The 21257-nt window shown below is 42.0% G+C and overlaps 1 protein-coding gene across 2 annotated transcripts in view; it reads left to right on the forward strand.

The window, feature by feature from the left end:
* The window catches only part of SRGAP3 (SLIT-ROBO Rho GTPase activating protein 3), a 179453-nt gene extending 166265 nt beyond the window's left edge, over positions 1-13188 (forward strand). The window contains exons 19-22 of one of the 2 annotated variants that reach the window (XM_035106570.3): positions 144-324; positions 1532-1681; positions 1911-2238; positions 8259-13188. In XM_035106570.3, the coding sequence (XP_034962461.1) occupies positions 144-324; positions 1532-1681; positions 1911-2238; positions 8259-8675 (1076 nt within the window). In that variant the 3' untranslated portion in view covers positions 8676-13188. The remainder of the gene's footprint in view (positions 1-143; positions 325-1531; positions 1682-1910; positions 2239-8258) is intronic. The other variant, XM_035106571.3, reaches the window with a different exon arrangement.
* The last annotated feature ends 8069 nt before the right edge of the window (positions 13189-21257 follow it).

The raw sequence follows: 21257 nt of genomic DNA on the forward strand, positions 1-21257 counted from the left end.
AGCAATTAAGCAGTATACCAATTTTATTAAGAAAACTAAACATTTCAGTGAAATCTTATCTTACATCACAGAGTGTACTCCATTGCTTGCTTACTGTAGCTTCTTTTTAATTGTCTCTCTTGTCTTCTCCTGCCTGCTTACAGAGGTGGAACAGATTGAAGCCATTGCCAAGTTTGACTACATTGGACGGTCCCCACGCGAGTTGTCTTTCAAGAAAGGTGCCTCACTTCTTTTGTACCATCGAGCATCTGAAGACTGGTGGGAAGGTCGCCATAATGGCGTGGATGGCCTCATACCACATCAGTACATAGTGGTGCAAGATATGTAAGTGGGAAGAAGTTTGCTGAACAAGTGAAGTGTGATAGGTTAGCTGTTTGTTTTGGGTGAAAATTGGTCTGTTGTCTTGTGCTTCACTCATAGAGTGGAGGGTGGGTGTATTTTCTTTTAAGTCTTATTTGATGCCCTCCTGCACATCCTTTTTAATGCCATGAATAGTTGCACTTTTGGCAGAGCGCTGTGTCACTCTTCCTAAGCTATATTCACATAAAAGCAAGACACTTTTAATATGTCTACTATGTTCTACAGGTATTGCGTCCAGGATAGTTTGATACAATATGTACGTGTGTGTGTGTGTGTGTGTGTGTGTGTGTGTGTGTGTGTGTGTCGAATCCAGAATATACTGAAATATTGTGATAGATTTGGCTAATAAATCTGGAATTCCTGATCTAGAAAAAGTCAAGCAGAAAACTTACCCTTTGCACTCATCATGTTCTTTGGATCAAAGTTCAGCTTTCTTGTGCTGTAAAAATGTTTTTACTAGCTTTCCTCCTCATATTTGTACATCATTCCCCATGCCATTGCAGAAGTGAAATATTCTTCCAGATGCTAGCAGCTGCAAGCGTGAAAATTCCAAAGACTTTGTTCAACCTTCCCCCAACCTACACACCACCCAAAAATCTATGGGGCATAGAGCCATATAATTCGTAGCTTCCTTGAGTCCGTTCATTCATCCACACGAAAGAGATCCTCTTCTTCTTCTTTTATTTTTTTAAAATTAGTTTTCCTATACTATTCCAATAATAGGCCATTATAGCAATGCCAATTAATATCTAATAATAAGCGGCCTCTTCTTAGTATGTTTGTTCCCCTCTTACAAAATGTCTTCGTATTGGCTGCTATTCTATTTTGTATGCACTGTACTTCCAGTTAGTACACCAACCTGTAGATTTAATATATTAACACTACAGGTTGCTGCACTAACTGGCTTCTATGCAGTAGCGAGCAAAAGGTTTGAAAACAAGCCGAAGACCCTGTTGGTCAGCTGAACAAGAGCTTGTGTTTTATATCTGTAGGGGCTTACATAAGGTAAAGGAATATGTTGAGCAGCAGAGTGGAACTTTGAGCTGCCTGCTTTCAGCTCCGCTTTTCCCCATTATTGCATCCCCCTTCTCCACAATCAAGCAAAACTTCTCCCTCACCCAGAAGGCATTCAGTTATTCTGTTCTGGCTGACAGAGTTTCATTATTCATAGGGATGATGCATTCTCAGACAGCCTGAGTCAGAAGGCAGACAGCGAGGCAAGTAGTGGACCTCTGCTGGATGATAAAGCCTCATCGAAGAATGACATCCAGTCTCCAACAGACCATATTCCAGACTACGGATTTGGGGGAGTAATGGGACGGTAGGAAACTGATTTGTTCTCATCTGGATGCAAGCATTGTCTTTCTCCTCTTCTTGTGACAGGCACGATAGTCATTGCATGAACTGGAGGAAATTTATGAGCCAATTTGTACGATTTATACTGTGTTTTAAATGGAAGGGGTCTGTAGAGATCCATTTATTAGTCTAGATGACTTTGGAAGCTTGGAGTGGAGATTTGACAAGGCTGTTGGTTTTTTTCTTCTTCACAGGGTAAGGTTGAGATCCGACGGGGCAGCAATCCCTCGCCGTCGCAGTGGAGGCGATACACACAGCCCTCCCAGAGGGATTGGTCCTGGGATAGACACTCCTCCTCGAGCAGCAGCTTGTCCCAGCAGTCCCCACATATTACCACTGAACAGAGGCAGGATTGAGAGCCCAGAGAAGCGCAGGATGGCCACTTTTGGTAGTGCTGGCAGCATCAATTATCCAGACAGGAAGGCCTTGATTGACGGCCACCCACTGAGGCCCACCTGCAGCTCAACTCGGCACAGTAGTCTCGGGGATCAGAAGTCACTAGAAGCTGAAGCACTTGCAGAGGTAGGAGAGGCTACAATTATGAAAAAGTGAGATTCACTAAGTGTTTCAGGGAACAGATTTCAGGGGATTCAGCCATGTCTATATTGAGCCACCCAGACTGGATTCGTTAAGACTCACTAGTTTCTAGACTTGCAGTATGTGAATCAAAAACCATGCCAACCTTTTACGGCATTGTACTTCCCAGTGGATCCAGTTTTATTTTTTTACTGGACTGACCACTCTGATCCACCATAAGCCAACCGCTTTCAAGTTCTTATTCAAGTGGATTGATATGTTGGGCTATTTCAATCTTAAAAATGCAAATACTTTTAAAACGCATTAGTGCTTATCCTTCCAGTGCAATATGTGTCCCCTAGAGAATTTAAGCAGTTTCCAAACCGTGTAAAGTAAGAAGTAAAGTAGCCTGTGACCAGAGAGAGGCAAAAGCTAAGTAATGCTAATTAGAATCTGAACAAAACTAATGTTCTCATAAAAAGGTTCCCTGATTTTTCCCATTTTACAGAATGAGAACTGAGACTAGGATCAGAAATCTTGCATAAAACCAGATGATTTTTAGGTCGTATAGGTCTTCGGCCACTATGCTGGTCATTGAACTGTGCTGACTGCCAGCTCACAGAACTAAAAAATAAAATATATAGTTTTAACTGGCTTTATGAGCCAATTTTGGCTAGCAAGTGGGACAGGTTTTGTACCAAGTTTGTACCAGTAAATAAACAATAAACTAGCAGCTAGTGATAAGGGGAAGGTTAATGTTCATACCTCTCTTAGGTCCAAACTAGATGTCAGTCTAAACCAGGTTAGGCCTTTAAAATTCATAGCAGGTCGCTGAGTCAATTTTGACCAGGATTACAGTGCATGAGGAGGGGAAGTTTAATCCAACAAAAACTGCCACCACCAAGACTTGAACCTTGAGAGGGGGGGAAATATGTGTGAGGAAAATGTTGATTTGTATGAAATAAGCATCCAGGCAAACAATTACAAAGGGTACAAGGGGATTGGGAGGGGAGACTTCTGTGTTTTTAAAAACCTGAAGCTGTAAGTGGCAGTATTAGCGAGTAGCCTTTAAGGACTAAATGGAGGAACATTTTTCTCTGAACTCTCAGCTGAGCCTCTTTACCTTTTGCTGCATGGGTTGCCCAAAGGTTGGTGGAGCTGTTTATTTTCCATCTAACACTTATTAGCTTTTGACACCTTTCAACCTTTTCTGTGTGGGCTGTTGATAGATTGATTATGTTGTCACTTTATTGCTTGCTTGCTTGTTACTGTGCTACTTTTCGCCATAGTAACACTAGTGGCTGGTGGTGTTCAGTTTTTAAAGGCAGTCATCATTTATTTTTATTTTTATTTTTGCAGTGTGATGATTTAGGTTTAATGCCATCATCCCACATGTCCCTCCTTAAGGATTATGGAGACTTTGTTTTGATTCAAATTGTGTTTTTCTTTTCTTTACTCTGTCTCATTTTTATTCTTCCTTTTTCGTTTAGTGTTTAATTTGCACAGCATTAAACCAAATAGAAAGGGACGCGGGTGGCGCTGTGGTCTAAACCACAGAGCCTAGGGCTTGCCGATCAGAAGGTTAGTAGTTCGAATCCCCGCAACGGGGTGAGCTCCCATTGCTCGGTCCCTGCTCCTGCCAACCTAGCAGCTTGAAAGCACGTCAAAGTGCAAGTAGATAAATAGGTACTGCTCTGGCAAGAATGTAAACAGTGTTTCCATGCGCTGCTCTGGTTCGCCAGAAGCAGCTTAGTCATGCTGGCCACATGACCCGGAAGCTGTACGCCGGCTCCCTCGGCCTATAGAGCGAGTTGATTGCTGCAACCCCAGAGTTGTCCGCGACTGGACCTAACGGTCAAGGGTCCCTTTACCTTTACCTTTAAACCAAATAGAATGGCATTACTTCTTTGCCTAGCAGTACAGGCGCTCTTTGTCTTATGCTATTAGAATGAATTGGTGTTTCTGTGGGCCATTACTCCTAATCTGGGCGAGCACAGAGGCCAGCAGAGATGGAACTGCCAACAGAGCACCTGAAAACTTCTGTAGGCAGTTGATGGTTATCTAGAAGAAAGAAAAAAACCTTCCTTAATAATAGACAGAGCAGCCTATTATCTTTGTCCTAAAAACAAAATATGGTGGCATGATCTCCAGGCCACAAATTCTGTTTCTAGACTATTTTCTTAAAATATCTTCTTCTTCTTTTAACCAGCAGAGAAGAAATGCAAGTAAAGAGAAAAGAGCACAAAGAAAATGCTAGTGAAGTCAGAGCAAGTGGCAACACTAAGAGAGAAATGCCTCTATGTTTTATCAAAGCACCTTTTCACATTGGCAAGAAATGTGGCAAATTGCTAATTGTTTGTTCAAGGGGACTTAAAAGAGTCCTGGATAGCCAAGGAGGCTTATTTAAAATTCGGATTGGACTATATTACTTGATCTTCAAATTAAATGAAAGAATGAACCATGATAATCAAATGAGTACTCCTCAGCAAATAAGCTGGCAGTGGTGTGATTTGGCATTATATGCCCTTTACAGCACTGATGCTTCCATTCCAAACACACTGGAAATACGTCCCATTGAACTCTGGAGTAGAGTTCTGAGTAGACAGCCTCACAAGCACATCTTGTGTACATTTTCAAATCCAAGTTCTGCAAAGATCCTTTCTCAAAACCTATGTGGCATCCAGGACTGTCTTATTTTGACATTATTATTTTTTTGCAAATGAACATTATGGAACTTGGAATTCATATGGGTTTCATTGAAGTATAATAGCTGGAGGGGATTTCAAAGAAAGGCACTGCTTCTTTCCAATCACCCTCTGTTTCCATCCTAGAGTAAATATATATGACTGTTCGCTTCTGTTTCTACATAAAATGACAATGTTTATTGCCATTGCCATACATACATATGCTAATTTTGCTGTCAGTGATGCAATCCAAAAATCAAGGTGGTCCCACACCCCACGATAGTACATGGGTCAGTTTTATCGGTTGAAGCTGCTAAAATGCATTATTCATACGTAGCTGTCAAAAGTTATGTGTCGAGGCTGAGCCTGTCTTTTTGACCAAATGTATATTTCACATTGTTTTTCTACTAGATGGGCCTGAAAGAAGCCATTTATTTGCTGAGTGCTGAGCAGATTGCTCAAGTACCAATGTCAGGGGTTAGGTAAAGGGGGTGGGCAATACAACACTTTCTTCTTATAACAACATAATTTTAATCGTAATCACATTATTTTTCTTAAATGGTCTAATAGTTGCTATGACGATGGAAAGAATAATTAGTGCAATTTTTTCTTTCATTTTTACTCTGGTCTGTAAAAGCACTAGCTTATTGAGAATTGGAATTGTTTTGTGCTCCTTCTACTGTCAACACGATCAGAATAGGGTTTGCATCATATATCTGTGATGCCTCCAGTGTAGGGGGAATTATTTTAACAAAAGTGCTATTTTTTTATTTTAAAAAAACCTACGTTCAAGAGGCTTATAACTGTGGAGTTTTTAAGTTAAAGGATACAGTAATATTATTGTTTTACTGAACTAGATTCAGTTAAAAATGAATAGTTTCTTGGATCAGTATTGATACCACCTTCCACCCACAATAATCTTGAGTGGTATCTTGCAGATCCCTAATGCCTTAAGGCACAATGCACCTCAGCCACTGCCTGGTGCGTCTTAAGAGAGGCCATTGCCACATCCATAGTCCATGACTATGCAGAATGCCGCGGCGTGCAGAATGCCGCGGGTGCAGAATGCCGCGGCGAGGCTCCTTACAGGGTCCCGGCCACGGGATCACATTCATCCAGTGCTTTACCAGCTGCACTGGCTCCCGGTGGAGTACAGGATCAGGTTTAAGGTGCTGGTTTTGACCTTTAAAGCCCTATGCGACTTGGGACCCTCGTACCTACGGGACCGCCTCTCCTGGTATGCCCCGCGGAGGACCTTAAGGTCCACAAACAATAATATTCTGGAGATCCCGAGTCATAAGATGGCTAGATTGGCCTCTACTAGAGCCAGGGCCTTTTCAGTACTGGCCCCAACCTGGTGGAACGCTCTTTCCCAGGAGACCAGGGCCCTGCGGGATTTGTCATCTTTCCGCAGGGCCTGCAAGACAGAGCTGTTCCGCCTGGCCTTTGGGTTAGACTCAGCCTGACCCCTGTGTTTTTCTCCCTCATGGCTTGGATTTATGGCCTACTTGAAATGAGGCTGCACTTTAAATTTTAATACTGTATTTTAATCTGTATTTTAATTAATTGTTTTTATGTTTTATTGTGGTTCTGTTGGTGTCAGCCGCCCTGAGCCCGGTTTTTGACTGGGGAGGGCGGGGTATAAATAAAAATTTATTATTATTATTATTATTATTATTATTATTATTATTATTATGAAAGATGGTAGGCAATTTGCGGTACCAGCCTGGAGCTGTCACAGTGCCATCCTGTGACAGCGGTGGGGCAAGCTCAGGTTCCAACTTGGGCTCAGCCCTTCCCCTGGCATGCCCTGTTTCAGGGGTTTCAAGTGGTAACACTTCCTGCTCACCTACCTGCACATTTCAACAGGCAGGACCAGGGACCTCTTCACCACACTTCACAAGCAAAGACTGTTGGTGGAGGGATACCTTTTTCCAACCTGACCTGCCCCCATCAAGCCAGCACAAAGGACGTTCAGATTGAGTCGAAAAGTGCACGAGGACAGGCACAAACTCTTATGGAGGTTTGAATAAAAAAAACAATACTGAATAGGAGGGACACCCTCCTCTTAGCATAGCTGCTGTGTTTCTAAGTTATAATTTACAGGTTTTTTATACGGTACTCTGTTTAGCCTTTGACATGCAGTGTTTCATTTCCCCCATTTCAGTTTAATTGGGCTCTAATTTTGGCTGCAATGGCCTTCTAGTGAAACCTTCATGTCAGCTTATTACCCTTAAATGCATAGGAGGGTAGATGTCTTCCATCCAAAAAGGATACACTAACAGATTTCTTGGTAAATACTAAATGACTCTGATGGATGACGCTACTCCCACTCGTTAGTATAGTGGGAAAAAGAGTTCTTGGCAGCCAGATGCCATCATCTGAGCAGAAACATGAAGGTGACCAACCAGTATAGTTGTACCATACAGAAACGGGAAGAGGACTTTGTCCTGCTGAATTGCATGGAAGAGCATTGGAGAATTAACAACCATAACTGAAAACATGGTTGGGAGAACTCACTTCATGTTGAAATCAAGAATACAACCTTCAGTTGCATTAATCATGCTGTGTTTCTATTTTGATATGTTTTTAATAATGTTGGAAGCTGAAAGGCAGACTATACATACTTTTAATTAACAAATAGCCCTGGAGAATTGGGCCTGATAAACTTCCATTTGACCAGGACAACATGGGGTTTATTTTCATCTGAAAATACTGTAACTCCTAATCAAGAAACTTCCTCACATTGTCCTGAGAGCTGTTGAGGTTCAGCAATTTTGAGGGTTATTTGCAGTCCAGAGAGTTGCTCACTGGTTCAACATCTTACAGTAGAGCAGGGAAATCTTTGACCCCCCCGAATGTTGCTGGTCTAACTCCCATCAGCCCCAGCCAGCATGGCCAAGGGTCAGGATGATGGGAGATGTAGTCCAACAACATCTGGAGGGCCACTATACTGCAGTACAACATTGGGAAAGTGAAATGGTCTGATGTTATTCTGCAGCTCTTGCGCAAATGTAAACATGAGAACTGTTTAAGAACCTACCTAAAAGAGCACTGAAAAGACTTTCATAGCTGCCAAGTTTTCCCTTTTCTCGCGAGGAAGCCTATTCAGCATAAGGGAAAATCCCTTTTAAAAAAGGGATAACTTGGCAGCTATGGACTTCCACCATCACATGTGGGAAAATTCTACCAATTGGTTCATTTGTGGTTTTTGGAATCCAGCCCCCTGAATAATGCAAGCAAAGAAGTGACCACGAGAAACAAGTAATGGACAGGTTTAAATCATTTAATGCAAGAATGATAACAGTTTAACCCCTCTGCTTCTGTTTGTTGTGTTCACAGGACATTGAGAAGACTATGAGCACAGCACTGAATGAGCTGCGTGAGCTTGAAAGGCAAAATACTGTGAAACAAGCCCCTGACGTTGTCCTGGACACCCTTGAACCAATGAAGAACCCTCAGATAGGTTCTGTCAACTCTGAACCTGCCAGCCCCCTTCACACCATCATGATCAGAGATCCTGATGCTGCCATGAGGCGTAGCAGCAGCTCAACCACAGAGATGATGACTACTTTTAAGCCCGCCCTCTCAGCCCGGCTTGCCGGAGCTCAGCTTAGGCCCCCACCCATGAGACCCATCCGGCCAGTTGTCCAGCATCGATCAAGTAGCAGTAGTAGCTCAGGAATGGGTAGTCCTGCAGTGACACCCACAGAGAAGATCTTCCCAAATAGCTCCTCAGATAAATCTGGCACCATGTAGCTAGCGCCATCCCGAGGGAATCTCTGGTGGAAAAAATGGGTAACCACCCTGATTTTCATTTCCTGTATGATTGTACAAAACGATGTCATTTACTGAAGGGAAAAGGCAGTGAAAACGACTCTTGGAAAAACAATGGCACTGAGGACAGTAGATGTGGCTTAAGGATTTCATGATATTTTACACACATACTCATCAAAATTGCTGGAAATATTTGGTGTAGCCAAATAAGATGGCTATTTTATGTATTACCACTGGAACATTCTGGTCTGTGTAGAAGTATATATATATATATATGACACTGTCCATAGCCCAGTAACATTTTAGTAGATTTACCTCAGAAACTCACCCCTAGACTTCTGCTGGAGAGCGATTTTGTGTGTGTGAGTGAGTGTGCATGTGTGTGTGGATTACACAGCAACCATGCATTAAGCAATAGAAGATTGGTCAGTCCTTGAATTGAATATCCACACTGGCTTGGCTTGGCGTTAGAGTTGCAGCAAGCAAAAGGAAACACCATGGGGGTTTGGCTCAGCTGTTGTCCTGCAACTACAGAAGTGCATCTGATGGTGATGTTTACCCTGCTAGGTAGATGGATGGATTTTTGTCTGCAAGTTCATCTCTTAAAGACTGGTTCATTGAAACATGGAAGCTTGTGGTCATTTCCTGGTTGGAAGGAGTATACCACCTGTGGACGCAAAGAAATTAAAAGTAGTACACCTTCCCTTTGCGTGAAGGGGAAACCTAGGATTTTCTGTACGTACTTCATGTTGTAGCACAATGTTATGTGTGTACAAAAGAAACTCAACTCCTGCTGTCTTGAAGCTTTCAAAACAGAAAAGGACTCTGAAGTAACCTGTGGTTGATAACAATAAATAAATAGGCTAACTTATATAGTGTTTGAAATACATTTTATTCCCCCATCCTAATGATTCCTTTGGAGAAAATCTGGATTAAAACAGGCAAGGAAGATTTTGGTAAAATCACATTCCCTTTAAAATGACTCGGCAGCACAAGAGGGTCTTGACTCAAACTGTGTCCCCTTGCATGAATAGCATGAGCCATATTTGACCATGTCAGATATATAACTGATCTGATGAGGTGACAATTTGCACTTTCTGTACTGTACTATATCACAATATACAGCCGTTTGGAGTTTATGAAAACAAAGTTATATTTCTTTCTAAAATTTAACCTAGTTGGGGGGGGGGGGAAATGCAGCGAGAGCTCGGGGTTGCATGATAGCTAAAACTTTCCCCTCTTTACTGAACTCAAGACTCTTCATGCTGCAATTATTTTATTTTGTCTCCTTTTTGTGGACGTCTCTTTGGCTGGACATTTTCACTTTTAATTTAAACACCGTTGTGCTTCTTGACAAACCTTGTTCAGACTGCGCACTTGATAAACTCTGCACTTTCCTTTTCATTCTTGCCATCTTTTGGCTTTAATTTTGCAGTGGCCATCATTTAAAAAGAAGCCGGACTCGTTTCCCATTCCTCCCTAGAGGTTGGTTTTAATGGCATCTACCATCTTTCAGGATGGTGTACCATATTTATAGCAGGACCAGAGCTGTCAGGCAATCGTATGGAGGCTTGGCAGCGGCAGGGAGTTCACAATGGAGGAACCACCACTGCAAGGCTTGTACCAGTTTGGATCTGGGCTTGGCTGGGTTGGCGGCGGCGGCAGCTCTTTGCCTCCCCACCCCTGCCATTGGTTTTATTGAGAAGGTGTCTGGGGCATGCCTGTGGGGGGAGATTATTTGCATCAATATATGCCTGGAATTCTCCCATTTTGCCCTCACTGCCCTTGGGCACACGGAGGGCTATGTTAGCAATGGCATGCAAGAAGCCTCCAGCTATTAGTCTCCCCCCACTGAAAACAGAGAGGGAGTACCCAGTTGCCTGCCAGGAGTTTAGGGTTTTTCCTTTAATATCTTACCATTTTATCCTTCTTTATTTGCACAAATACATCCCCAATCCCGTCTATGTACATAAAATGCACAGAATAGCCAAGTATTGGGTGGGATATCTATTACCCTCTAATAAACACACACAATCATTGTGTGATTCTCCTTTTTTAAAAAATACCTCATGTTGCAAGCATGCTTCATCCATGTTCCCTCTTCTCTTAACTGCCCCTTGCCTGTTTTAGTCTGCTTATATAATGGTGTACCTGCTTAAATGATGAAAAGTAACTGCTACGATGTAACTTTTTTTTTTAAAGGCTAAATTTTAGTTGAGACCCAGTGATACCCAATCTTTGCACTTAGTAGATATAATTCAGTGTAACAAAAATGCATCAGTAAAAATGAAAACAACCTCCTCGTCCCTAAAACAGTCCTGACCTTCCCATGTATAGTGTGAAGGGAAAATAATGTATGTAGTTTATTCTATTATTGTTCCTTAATATAATATTACAAAGAGAAATTGTGTTTACCTACATGTCTGCCAATATTGTAGGCATTTGTAATTGCCACAATTAGTTAATATAGGAATGTTGTTTTTTCATTCATCAAATTATTTTTATCTCTCCCACACACCCCCTCCCATGCCTTTCCAACTTTAGAGTAACCCAAAGGTCATTATGACAGCAGATGTTAAGTTTGCTGTAGTAAAGAGCAAGTAAGTGAAGTCTTAGGCATTGAGATGGGGGTGGAGGAAAAATCATTTGTCAAACTATTTTATCTCCATTGCCAGTTACGTTTCCCCCACTTTAGCTCATGGGGAACAGTTGCTTTAGCAGGTTTTTTTTAAAAGCATACTTTTGAAAGTGACTTGAGAACAAAACCATGACTTTATTTGAGGGTTTACTTTGATACACTTCCAGTGTCTTTTTAAAAATAAATTAATTTTTTTGCATCTTCATCTGTTGGTGGGGTTGTGTTTTTTTTAAAAAAAAATCTTTAAGTGCCTTTTGAGCACCAGAACAAATGCTTGGATTAAATGTGCTTGGGAGCTAGACATATCAAGATATCTCTTGTACAGTTAATGTTATACTGTGGGTGCATTGCTTTAAAGTTTTCCCCTCCTCTTTCTGTTGTATGAACAAGAAATGTATTTGCATTTTTAAAGAGCTACCCACACAGTCGCATACAAACCGCAGTGTTTGTCAAATTGCAGGCAACCGCTAGGAATTGTAGAAGACCTTCTGCATTTGTGTGTAGTATAAAAATCACAACATTAGCAAAATATGTTGTCAAATCATCAAATCTTGGGTAGAGTTTGCACGTATCTACAAAGTTCAGTTTTGTAGGTTTTGGGCACAATAATCTACTGGCAACTTTTTTGTTTAGCAAAGTGCCATTTCCTGTGCGGTCTTGCACAAGAGAAATTCCTGGTAGATTTGTCTGTGTCCTCAGACACAACTGGATCTGGCTTGACCCAACACAGTAATTTCAAGGGACAATTGAAAATGCATTAAAGTAGCGAATGTGAAGTGCATGGGCTGGATATTGTAAATCATTTGGGCGGGGGGCAGGAGAAGGAAGCAAATTCACCTCTTGCTCACTATGCTAATTCTGTCTTGTTCATGCTGATGCAATTCCTGGATCAGTAATGGGAGCATCTGTGTTGAGTTGATCTGAGACCAATATCAGGGCATATATAATTTGGTGTGTGGTGCCAGAATGAAGGGGGTTGTAGTGTTGGTGGCTGACGAAAATACCAGATGCAGCCTGTAAATAAAAAAAATTAAAAATTCTCAACTTCAAAATGTTCCTAACAATGAAAACACTTCATTTTTCTTTACTGGCCTCTGGGCAAATAATGGGAGAGTGTCTCGATGCCACAGTACTGATGGCCACTGCACACTAAAATGGAGGAGGAGGAAGGGTTTTCTCCAATGCAAAGCAAGTAAAATATCATAGAATTGACCTCTGATCCTCCCCATAAAATCGGAATGCTCTTCTTCAATCACAGCTACTTTAGCTTGCATCCAGAGATGGCTGACTGTAGATGTTGTAGCCTCTTCTCTTCTTCGACCCCTTGTAACTTGGTGGCAGTATTCGTTTTATTCAAGTGATGCGTGTTAACGGTGCTGACTTAAAAGCAATTGCACCCACCCTTATATTATTGCTGTACAGAAACTGTCGTAAGCAAACAATGTAAATGTTTAAGACCTTTTAATGATAATAAAGACCATGCACTTTTCTTCCCTCTTTGACTAAACAATACAGTACCTGATAGGGTTTTTTTCTGTTTGTAAATCCTGGACTATATAATTTCCTAGCAGTGCTGCAGTTTTCACAGTATGGCAATAGGCCTTCTGAATCCAATTTGCTTCTGAGTGGCTGCTTTTTGTTCTTGCCAGAAAACCTTAGGAAACTGCTGGTTGGCTGCCCTGTATAATGATTGTCGTCCCTCTTATGGATATTGTCTCTGTAATGTATGATAAAATGCCATTCAGTTAGAGTGTCTGATTGGATCCTATGTTATGTATGCTGATGATGCCATGTAGATCAAACCACTGGTTGGGTGTGGACTCATCCTGTTGAATAAACAGTTTACCTTTTCTCAAATGTTTTTCCAGTGATCATTTAACAGCCCACAATGCATGTCGAGTATTTTATTTATTTTAGATCTTTATAAACAATTGACTCAATTACATGTAATAAAACCAAAAGTGGATAAAACAATTAGAGCGTCAAGAATGAAACTTGAAGCCTATATCACAGAAATGACCAGTTGGACACCAATAAGCTATAGCAGGAATGAGGACTCTTATTATCGTCCAGATGTTGATGGACTCCCCTTTGTCATCATCAGGCATATTTTTCAACTGGAAGAGAGTTCCACAAAATTGGACCCTTGATACTTGACACAAAGCAACATGGATAGGCGCCATGGGTGATCATGGGTGATCATTAACTCCCTCAAAGTCCTTGGTATTTAAGCAGGGATATAAGGGATCAGGCAGTCCCAGAGGTATCCTGGACCCAAGTTGTTAAGGGCCTTATAAATTAATATGAGAACCTTGAACCTGGTCCCAGAAGCATATGGGCAGCCAGTGGAAGCTTATGAGCACCAGAGTTATCTAACCACATCAATAATCTAACCTACAGGGTGAATTTTACATTTTATATCATTTATTTGTTTTAGTATTTTGAAGTTGCAAACTGCCTTGGGTGCCTTAGCAAACAGACAATAGATAAATGCAGCTGATCAGTAATGTTCATGACTGCATATCTCATCAAACTGTGCTGCTTTGAGGCTGATGGAAATTGTAGTCCAAAATATCTGGCGGGCCGGGCAATAACCAGTACTGATGACAACTGCATCAAATGTTATGGAATGGCAGAGAAGTATTCTACTGTTATATACTTCAAGTGCACTGATTCACATTTCAACCATTAAAATTGGGCTGCAGAGCTTGCTTAATTGATTTATTAAACCATTTATGTTCCACACTCCCTGCTATTGGATTTCAGGGTAACGTACAACATGAAACACACCAGAACATCACTAACGTACCGCAAATATCAATGTATTTGAATAGGCAGGGGAACATTGTGTATCTCAATAGGGAGATAATCTGAATTAAAGTACAGGAGATGTAATTAAATTCATATGGGTGTGGTAGAGTCCGATTCTGCTACTCTGGGGTCAGGAGAATGTGAAGGATTTGTATAATAGAGGATTGCGTCAGGAGAGAACAGGAAGTCAGATTAGTGGCAAAGACTGCAAGCCTATACATGTTTTTTTCAGAAGCATGTCTCACTCAGTTCTGTGAGGCCTTACCTTTTAACCATATGGAGCAGAACCCATTGGATGCAATAGAAAATACCGTACTACTGAATTATATAGGATTACACTGCAATGGTTGGAATTTTTCTGCTCCCCTTGCTTTTCTGGCATCATAATTGCAATCTTTCTAATCAGCTTTTCATAATTTAAATGAACAAGAGCCTTGCTTAGACTGCTTCTGCAGCATCCTTGCCTTTTTGCTTCCCCCTTATGCTTTTTTATGAGAATTCCTAAATGGTTTTCTGCAGCGTATCTGGGCTATGATAAGAGGCTGACCCTCTTTCGGGCTAAATAGATTACATTTTTACATTCTCTCTCTCCAAGTACTTGAAGGCAGAAAGGCTTCTGGGTGCACTGCTGATACAGGCCTCAAGCTCAAGTGGGTTTCATGGGTTTCTTTCATGCATACTGTTCAACTTAATTTGCCAAAGCAAAGGTACTCTCGTCGCAGTAAACAAAAGAAGAATTATGAACTGCATTCTGCTTGTGCTTTTATGAATGTAATTCATGGAACGCTAGCTTTCTTACAAAGTGCTTCGCTTTGATCTGCTGGTTTCTGTTTTTAAGAGTTTAAGAATTTCTGAAAATCTGTTTTGTGTGACCATTCAGTTTTGAGTGGGGCCACAGGTTCTTGAACTAGCTGGGAAATATTGTTTTTGATACTTTGGAGGATGAAGTAACTGCGGAAGCTTTTTGTGGGAAGAGAATGTTCTACGGAGAAAAGGACAGCAGGACGGCTGCAGGACAAATCAGCACAATCCTTTTTTTCCCCCTGCCAGAATATATTTGCTCCTTTGGATGGCTTTAAAAATTCATGGAGGAGAGGGCTATCGATGGCTACAGTTGGAGCCAGCAAGGCTTCTAAATACAAGTTGCTGGAAACCATGCAGGAGGGGAGGGGGCTCTTGTGCTCTGCTCCCTGGTTTCCCACAGGCATGTGGTTGGCCATGTGAGGACAGGATGCTGAGCTGGATGGGCCATTGGCCTTATCCAGCCGGCTACTTTTATGCTCCTTTATAGGAGCAACAGCCACAGGTGCATTCACTGTGGCTCTGATTGTCTTGTGCATCCATATTTCATGGGTGGCAGGGATGAGGAACCCTCCAAATGTAGCCGGACTCCAACTTCCATCAGCCCCGGCCAGCAAAGAGAATGGCCAGGGAATGATGGGAGTTGTAGTCCAGCAACGTCTGGAAGGCTGCAGATTCCCCATGCCTACTCTAGGGTGCATAGGAGCCAACTCCTAGGGGCTGAGGTTCCTTCGCCTGCCCAATAAAGTATTTATGGAGGCCAAGGCCTCCCCCCCCCCCAAGTTGATGGGCATTGTCATTCAATTGGTGTGCATGTGCCGCATCTTGTGATCGAATATGCAGGGCAGGGCTTTCCTCCCCCACAGCGATATTTTATTCAAGTTGGCACCCCTGCTAGGGTGAAAGAATGAAAAAGGGAATTAACCAAGTGTTCGGGTAATATCTGCAGTTCTCCTTTCTCTAATTTGGTCCGCGTTATTTACCCAAGCTCCTTGGCAACAAAACAAATACCTGGACAATGTCAGTTTCACAGATGGTACTTGTTCCGCATTTAAATGACAAGAACTAAAGATTAAAAACAAGCAAACCGATAGCCCAAAATTGCTTAAGTGCAAACACAGATGATACCAAAGCGAAAAGCAGCAAGAGACTTCCACCAATACTTGTGTGTGTTGGCGTGCACATTTTCAAAGATGACCCTTTTTTTTATTCCATGCCATTTTATGGTACTAAAGTTTGGCATGCCATGAATTATTCTACAATATCAGTACTAAGGGATCAACTCCCCCGCCCCGGCAGATGCTTTTAGTTTGCTCCATGAAATCCTGGAGGGAGCCTCACCAACTTCCCGTCATCCCCCATCCCAAAGCATGTGATCTTCATCTTGGATGAAACAATACATAACCAAAAACAATGAAAAATTATCTTATGTCTTCAAAATATTTCTTTAGCAGATTGCTAAGGGGGGGTGGAGAGACCATTGCTTAGTGACAGAGATTTACAACATTGCAGGTTCAACCTCTAGCATCTGCAGGTAGGGTGGGGAAAGGCTGCAATTTGAAACTCGAGAATTGCTAACAGTAGACAGTACTAAGCTACCTAGACAAATGGTATAATATTGCGTGTGGAAGTCCCCAAAACCACCCCTCAAATAACTCACCACATAGACAGAATTTTTGTTTAATGATTTTTGGCATGAATTTTGACCACAACTTTTATTGAATACCAAACATGTGAGTGGTTGCGTAGGCATTGGTTCTCAACTGTCACCTAAGGACAGAAATAATAATAACTTGCCTTGTCAACACGGGGAAATCCTACAGGGAGAGATGGGGACCCGGGTGCAATGAACTCTCCCCTCTCCCTTCAGGCTCCCAGGGGCTGCAATACGCTGTCCTGGCCCCCTACCGTGGGGTTACGGACACAGCATAGAGCCCCTGTATTCCTGACCGGGGTTTCCCCAAGCACGCAGGCATAAACTTGGGGCCAACATAATCAATAAAACCCTTTAATACAACCAAAATAACCAATGCCTAACTGCCAACCTTACAAGTTGTGACTATTTGCTATGCAGTAGGCACAAACCAGATGGCACCAGGCAATCAGCCAAATGGAAAAAATTCATACCAGGCCCCTGAATACAGGCGACCCCTGAAGAGACACAGCAATGTCAACACAGAGGCCTAAAAAACAGCGGAGGGAGGGTGGGGATCAGAAACGCAGCCAAAGAGAAACCAAGCATTTAGCCATTTATACCCCAGGGGTTGGACTACCACTTGCAACATGCCATTTTGCCCAACAACAGCCCAGGTCAAATCAAGCGGTGGCCACTCATGCCCCCACCTTTGACTCAGAAGTGGTTTGCTAGCCCCCACTGCAAATTGTGCTCTCAATGATAGAGAACCCACCCCCTGTGTTCCTATCTCTGTATTTACAAAATAAGACGGACTCACCACCCACTGAATCTGTTAACTGCAACTTGGAAATTGATTCCAGGCCCTTTCCCCCTATTCTTTACTTGCAGGTACTGGTTATACTTCTAGCTGAGTGAAGCACAGTACAGATTGCCCACCATTTTGTACATCTAGGGATCTTCATACGCTACAGAAAAGGACAGGAGTTTGTACATTTTGCTGCTGTTTTTGGTTTTTGGTTTCTTTCCTTGGAGCCAGCTCTACAATTAGGCAGGGTGAAGTGGCCGCCTCAGGCATCAGCTGCTGGGGCAGGCAGAGAGGTAATAATAATAATAATAATAATAATAATAATAATAATAATAATAATAATAATAATAATATGCCTTCCATATGACTGGGTTGCCCCAGGCAACCTCTATAGGGTGGCAATGACCAGGGCCAGAATAATCCTGGTCAGGCCCTAAGAGCAAGAGGAACTCCATTTTGTATATTCAATTCTAAATCTCTCTGCCTCTGATAGAAAGCAAACAGGCACAGCATGTTTGCACATCTAATGCAAAGATCTAACCACACACAGCACTTCTAAGAAATTCTAGCATAAACCACAAGAGCAAGAGGATGTAGCCCACCGCAAATTATAAGTAGAGCACAACCACAATTGTGCCTGTAAAATTCCAGATAGACACGTGTATGAAGGTACCAGGTACATAACGCCACCTAGTAGAGTTGGGCGGGTGACTTTGCATCTTGGGGTGCTCTCTCTTGATTGGTTGATGAAGTACTGCAGAAAGGCTGATCTTCACTTCACTCTGTCAAAAAGGTATAAAAGCACTCTGTGTATGCCCATGGGTCGGGCAGAATGAGGAATGTTTTTTTCCCTTGTTGTTGTTGTTTAGTCGTTTAGTCGTGTCCGACTCTTCGTGACCCCATGGACCATAGCACGCCAGGTACTCCTGTCTTGCACTGCCTCCCGCAGTTTGGTCAAACTCATGTTCGTAGCTTTGAGAACACTGTCCAACCATCTTGTCCTCTGTCGTCCCCTTCTCCTAGTGCCCTCAATCTTTCCCAACATCAGGGTCTTTTCCAAGGATTCTTCTCTTCTCATGAGGTGGCCAAAGTATTGGAGCCTCAGCTTCACGATCTGTCCTTCCAGGGAGCACTCAGGGCTGATTTCCTTAAGAATGGATAGGTTTGATCTTCTTGCAGTCCATGGGACTCTCAAGAGTCTCCTCCAGCACCACAATTCAAAAGCATCAATTCTTTGGCGATCAGCCTTCTTTATGGTCCAGCTCTCACTTCCATACATCACTACTGGGAAAACCATAGCTTTAACTATACGGACCTTTGTAGGCAAGGTGATGTCTCTGCTTTTTAAGATGCTGTCTAGGTTTGTCATTGCTTTTCTCCCAAGAAGCAGGCGTCTTTTAATTTCGTGACTGCTGTCACCATCTGCAGTGATCAAGGAGCCCAAGAAAGTAAAATCTCTCACTGCCTCCATTTCTTCCCCTTCTATTTGCCAGGAGGTGATGGGACCGGTGGCCATGATCTTGGTTTTTTTGATGTTGAGCTTCAGACCATATTTTGCGCTCTCCTCTTTCACCCTCATTAAAAGGTTCTTTAATTCCTCCTCGCTTTCTGCCATCAAGGTTGTGTCATCTGCATATCTGAGGTTGTTGATATTTCTTCCGGCAATCTTAATTCCGGCTTGGGATTCATCTAGTCCAGCCTTTCGCATGATGAATTCTGCATATAGGTTAAATAAGCAGGGAGACAATATACAACCTTGTCGTACTCCTTTCCCAATTTTGAACCACTCAGTTGTTCCATATCCAGTTCTAACTGTAGCTTCTTGTCCCACATAGAGATTTCTCAGGAGACAGATGAGGTGATCAGGCACTCCCATTTCTTTAAGAACTTGCCATAGTTTGCTGTGGTCGACACAGTCAAAGGCTGCTCCATATTGTTTTGCCGACAAACCAATAATAAAATTGTTCAACTGCCTGAGATTTCGTCTGGTCAATTTGGGAAGCCAGTCATCCACCTTACACCTCCAGGGCATTCCTCCTAACCCCTCTTGTAGTGAGGGGAGGGGAAGGGGCACGATTCCTTTCAGTCAACATGCTATGACAGGGGTCCCCAACCTTTTCTGGCCTGGGGGCACTCTTGGACATATAAAACACTGTTGTGGACACCACAACGCACTAATTTCACAGAGGAAAGGCTAGTGATAACAAGAAACTTTCCCCCAAACAACAGACAAAACACTGAGAAACACCCCAAAACAAATAAGACGCAGAACCAAAAATTGCAAGCAGTCTCCCCGCAAATAAATAAATAGAATCATTTTTTTCTTTAAAAAAGTTTTTTTTTTTAAGGGGAAGGTCAGAAGGCCTTGGTGCGTGCCAAAGCATGTCTGAGGGCTCTGCAGTGTAGATATGCATCATGCCAGGGACTTGAAATATATATAACCTTCTAATGACAAAAAGTTAAGTTGTGATATTTAAAAGGCAAGCTGAGTATCTGAACCACTTCAGTAGGAGAGGTGGCTTGTTCAGGGACAGGGTTAATCGCTCTTTTTCGCTAGGCACTTGTCTAGGCGCTTGAGAACTTAGAACAGCATCCTTTTTTTTATTAAAAAAAACCAACCCTCTGCTTCTGTGGGAGCAGGGAGGGGAAGGAAAGATTGATTGTGTTGGCAGGCTGCCCTCCTTGCCTGACCTTTGTTCTTGCTGCAGCATCGTGCCAAAGACTGATTGGCCTTAACTGTGCAACACAAATTAATATTTAATTCCCTGTCATCCCGGCACATTTTTAATCCAGCCCTTGCTATAATTCTTCCTGATTGATTTCCAGCATGCTGACTTCGCAGTTTTTCCTCTTTTTAAAAAAACCAGTTTAGCCGTCGATTTAGAGGCCACGCTGGGAATCTAAAAATCTTTAAAGGCTTGTGTTGCTGTGCCCTGATTATTGTTAACAGAAAACTTAATCTATTCCTTTTAAATATGCATATGAGCGTGTGCGTGTTTACATATAAAACGAGGCAGGCAGATACAAGAGGACAATGCCATGAAACCAGTGTTCAAATGAAAGGTTCCTGGACTGCAGACGGGCCCAGCTGGAGGTTTTTTTTGTGGGTTTCACACAAGAAAGCGCCAGCGGTCACTCAATTGGGAGAGAGAAATGTGATGGAGAGCTAGAGAGAGGCAGGAATGGTAGTGAATAGCAGCAGGGTGGGAGGCAGCATCAATGGGACAGAGCCCAAAATTGGAAAGGAGATAAAGTCCCATCGGTACAGGAATGGTATATTAAATTGGCGGAATATATGAATTTAGCAAAGTTGACGGCTATAATTAGGAGAGTCCCCAAACAAAAAGTTAAAGCAGAGTGGAGTTATGTGGAAGATTATTTTTATAAAGAAGGTATAAGTTCGAAGTGGGTGATTTGTTTAGATTAAAATGCACAAGTTGAAAAGTAATTAATTAATATAAGATAAGATATGGTATGGTATGGTATAGAATTCAAGTGATAAGGGAGAAGCCTGGTAAAATTTTCATATGAGAAGGGAACCGATATTACATGTTTGGAGTTAATTTTTTTAAAATCTGTATTTTTGTTGTTCTTTTTCTTTTTCTTTTTACTCTTATATTCTTATTTTTTGTGTTTTTCTTTCTTTATGTGCTGATTATTATGTTTGATTATGTCATGTTATGTTATATTGTGTTGTGATGATTTGTTTTGATTTGTGATTTTTTTAAAATAAGAAATAAAGATGAATTTTAACTAAAACAAAACAAAACAAAAACACAATGGGACAGAGAACCAAGGGAGGCTACAAAGAGGACTATAAATAAAAGAGAGAGAGCAGCTAATCTAGGAAGGGGGCAAGATGACCTAATGCTC

This window comes from Zootoca vivipara, chromosome 2, assembly GCF_965207765.1.
Source record: "Zootoca vivipara chromosome 2, rZooViv2.hap1.1, whole genome shotgun sequence".
In the NCBI taxonomy this organism is placed as follows: domain Eukaryota; kingdom Metazoa; phylum Chordata; class Lepidosauria; order Squamata; family Lacertidae; genus Zootoca; species Zootoca vivipara.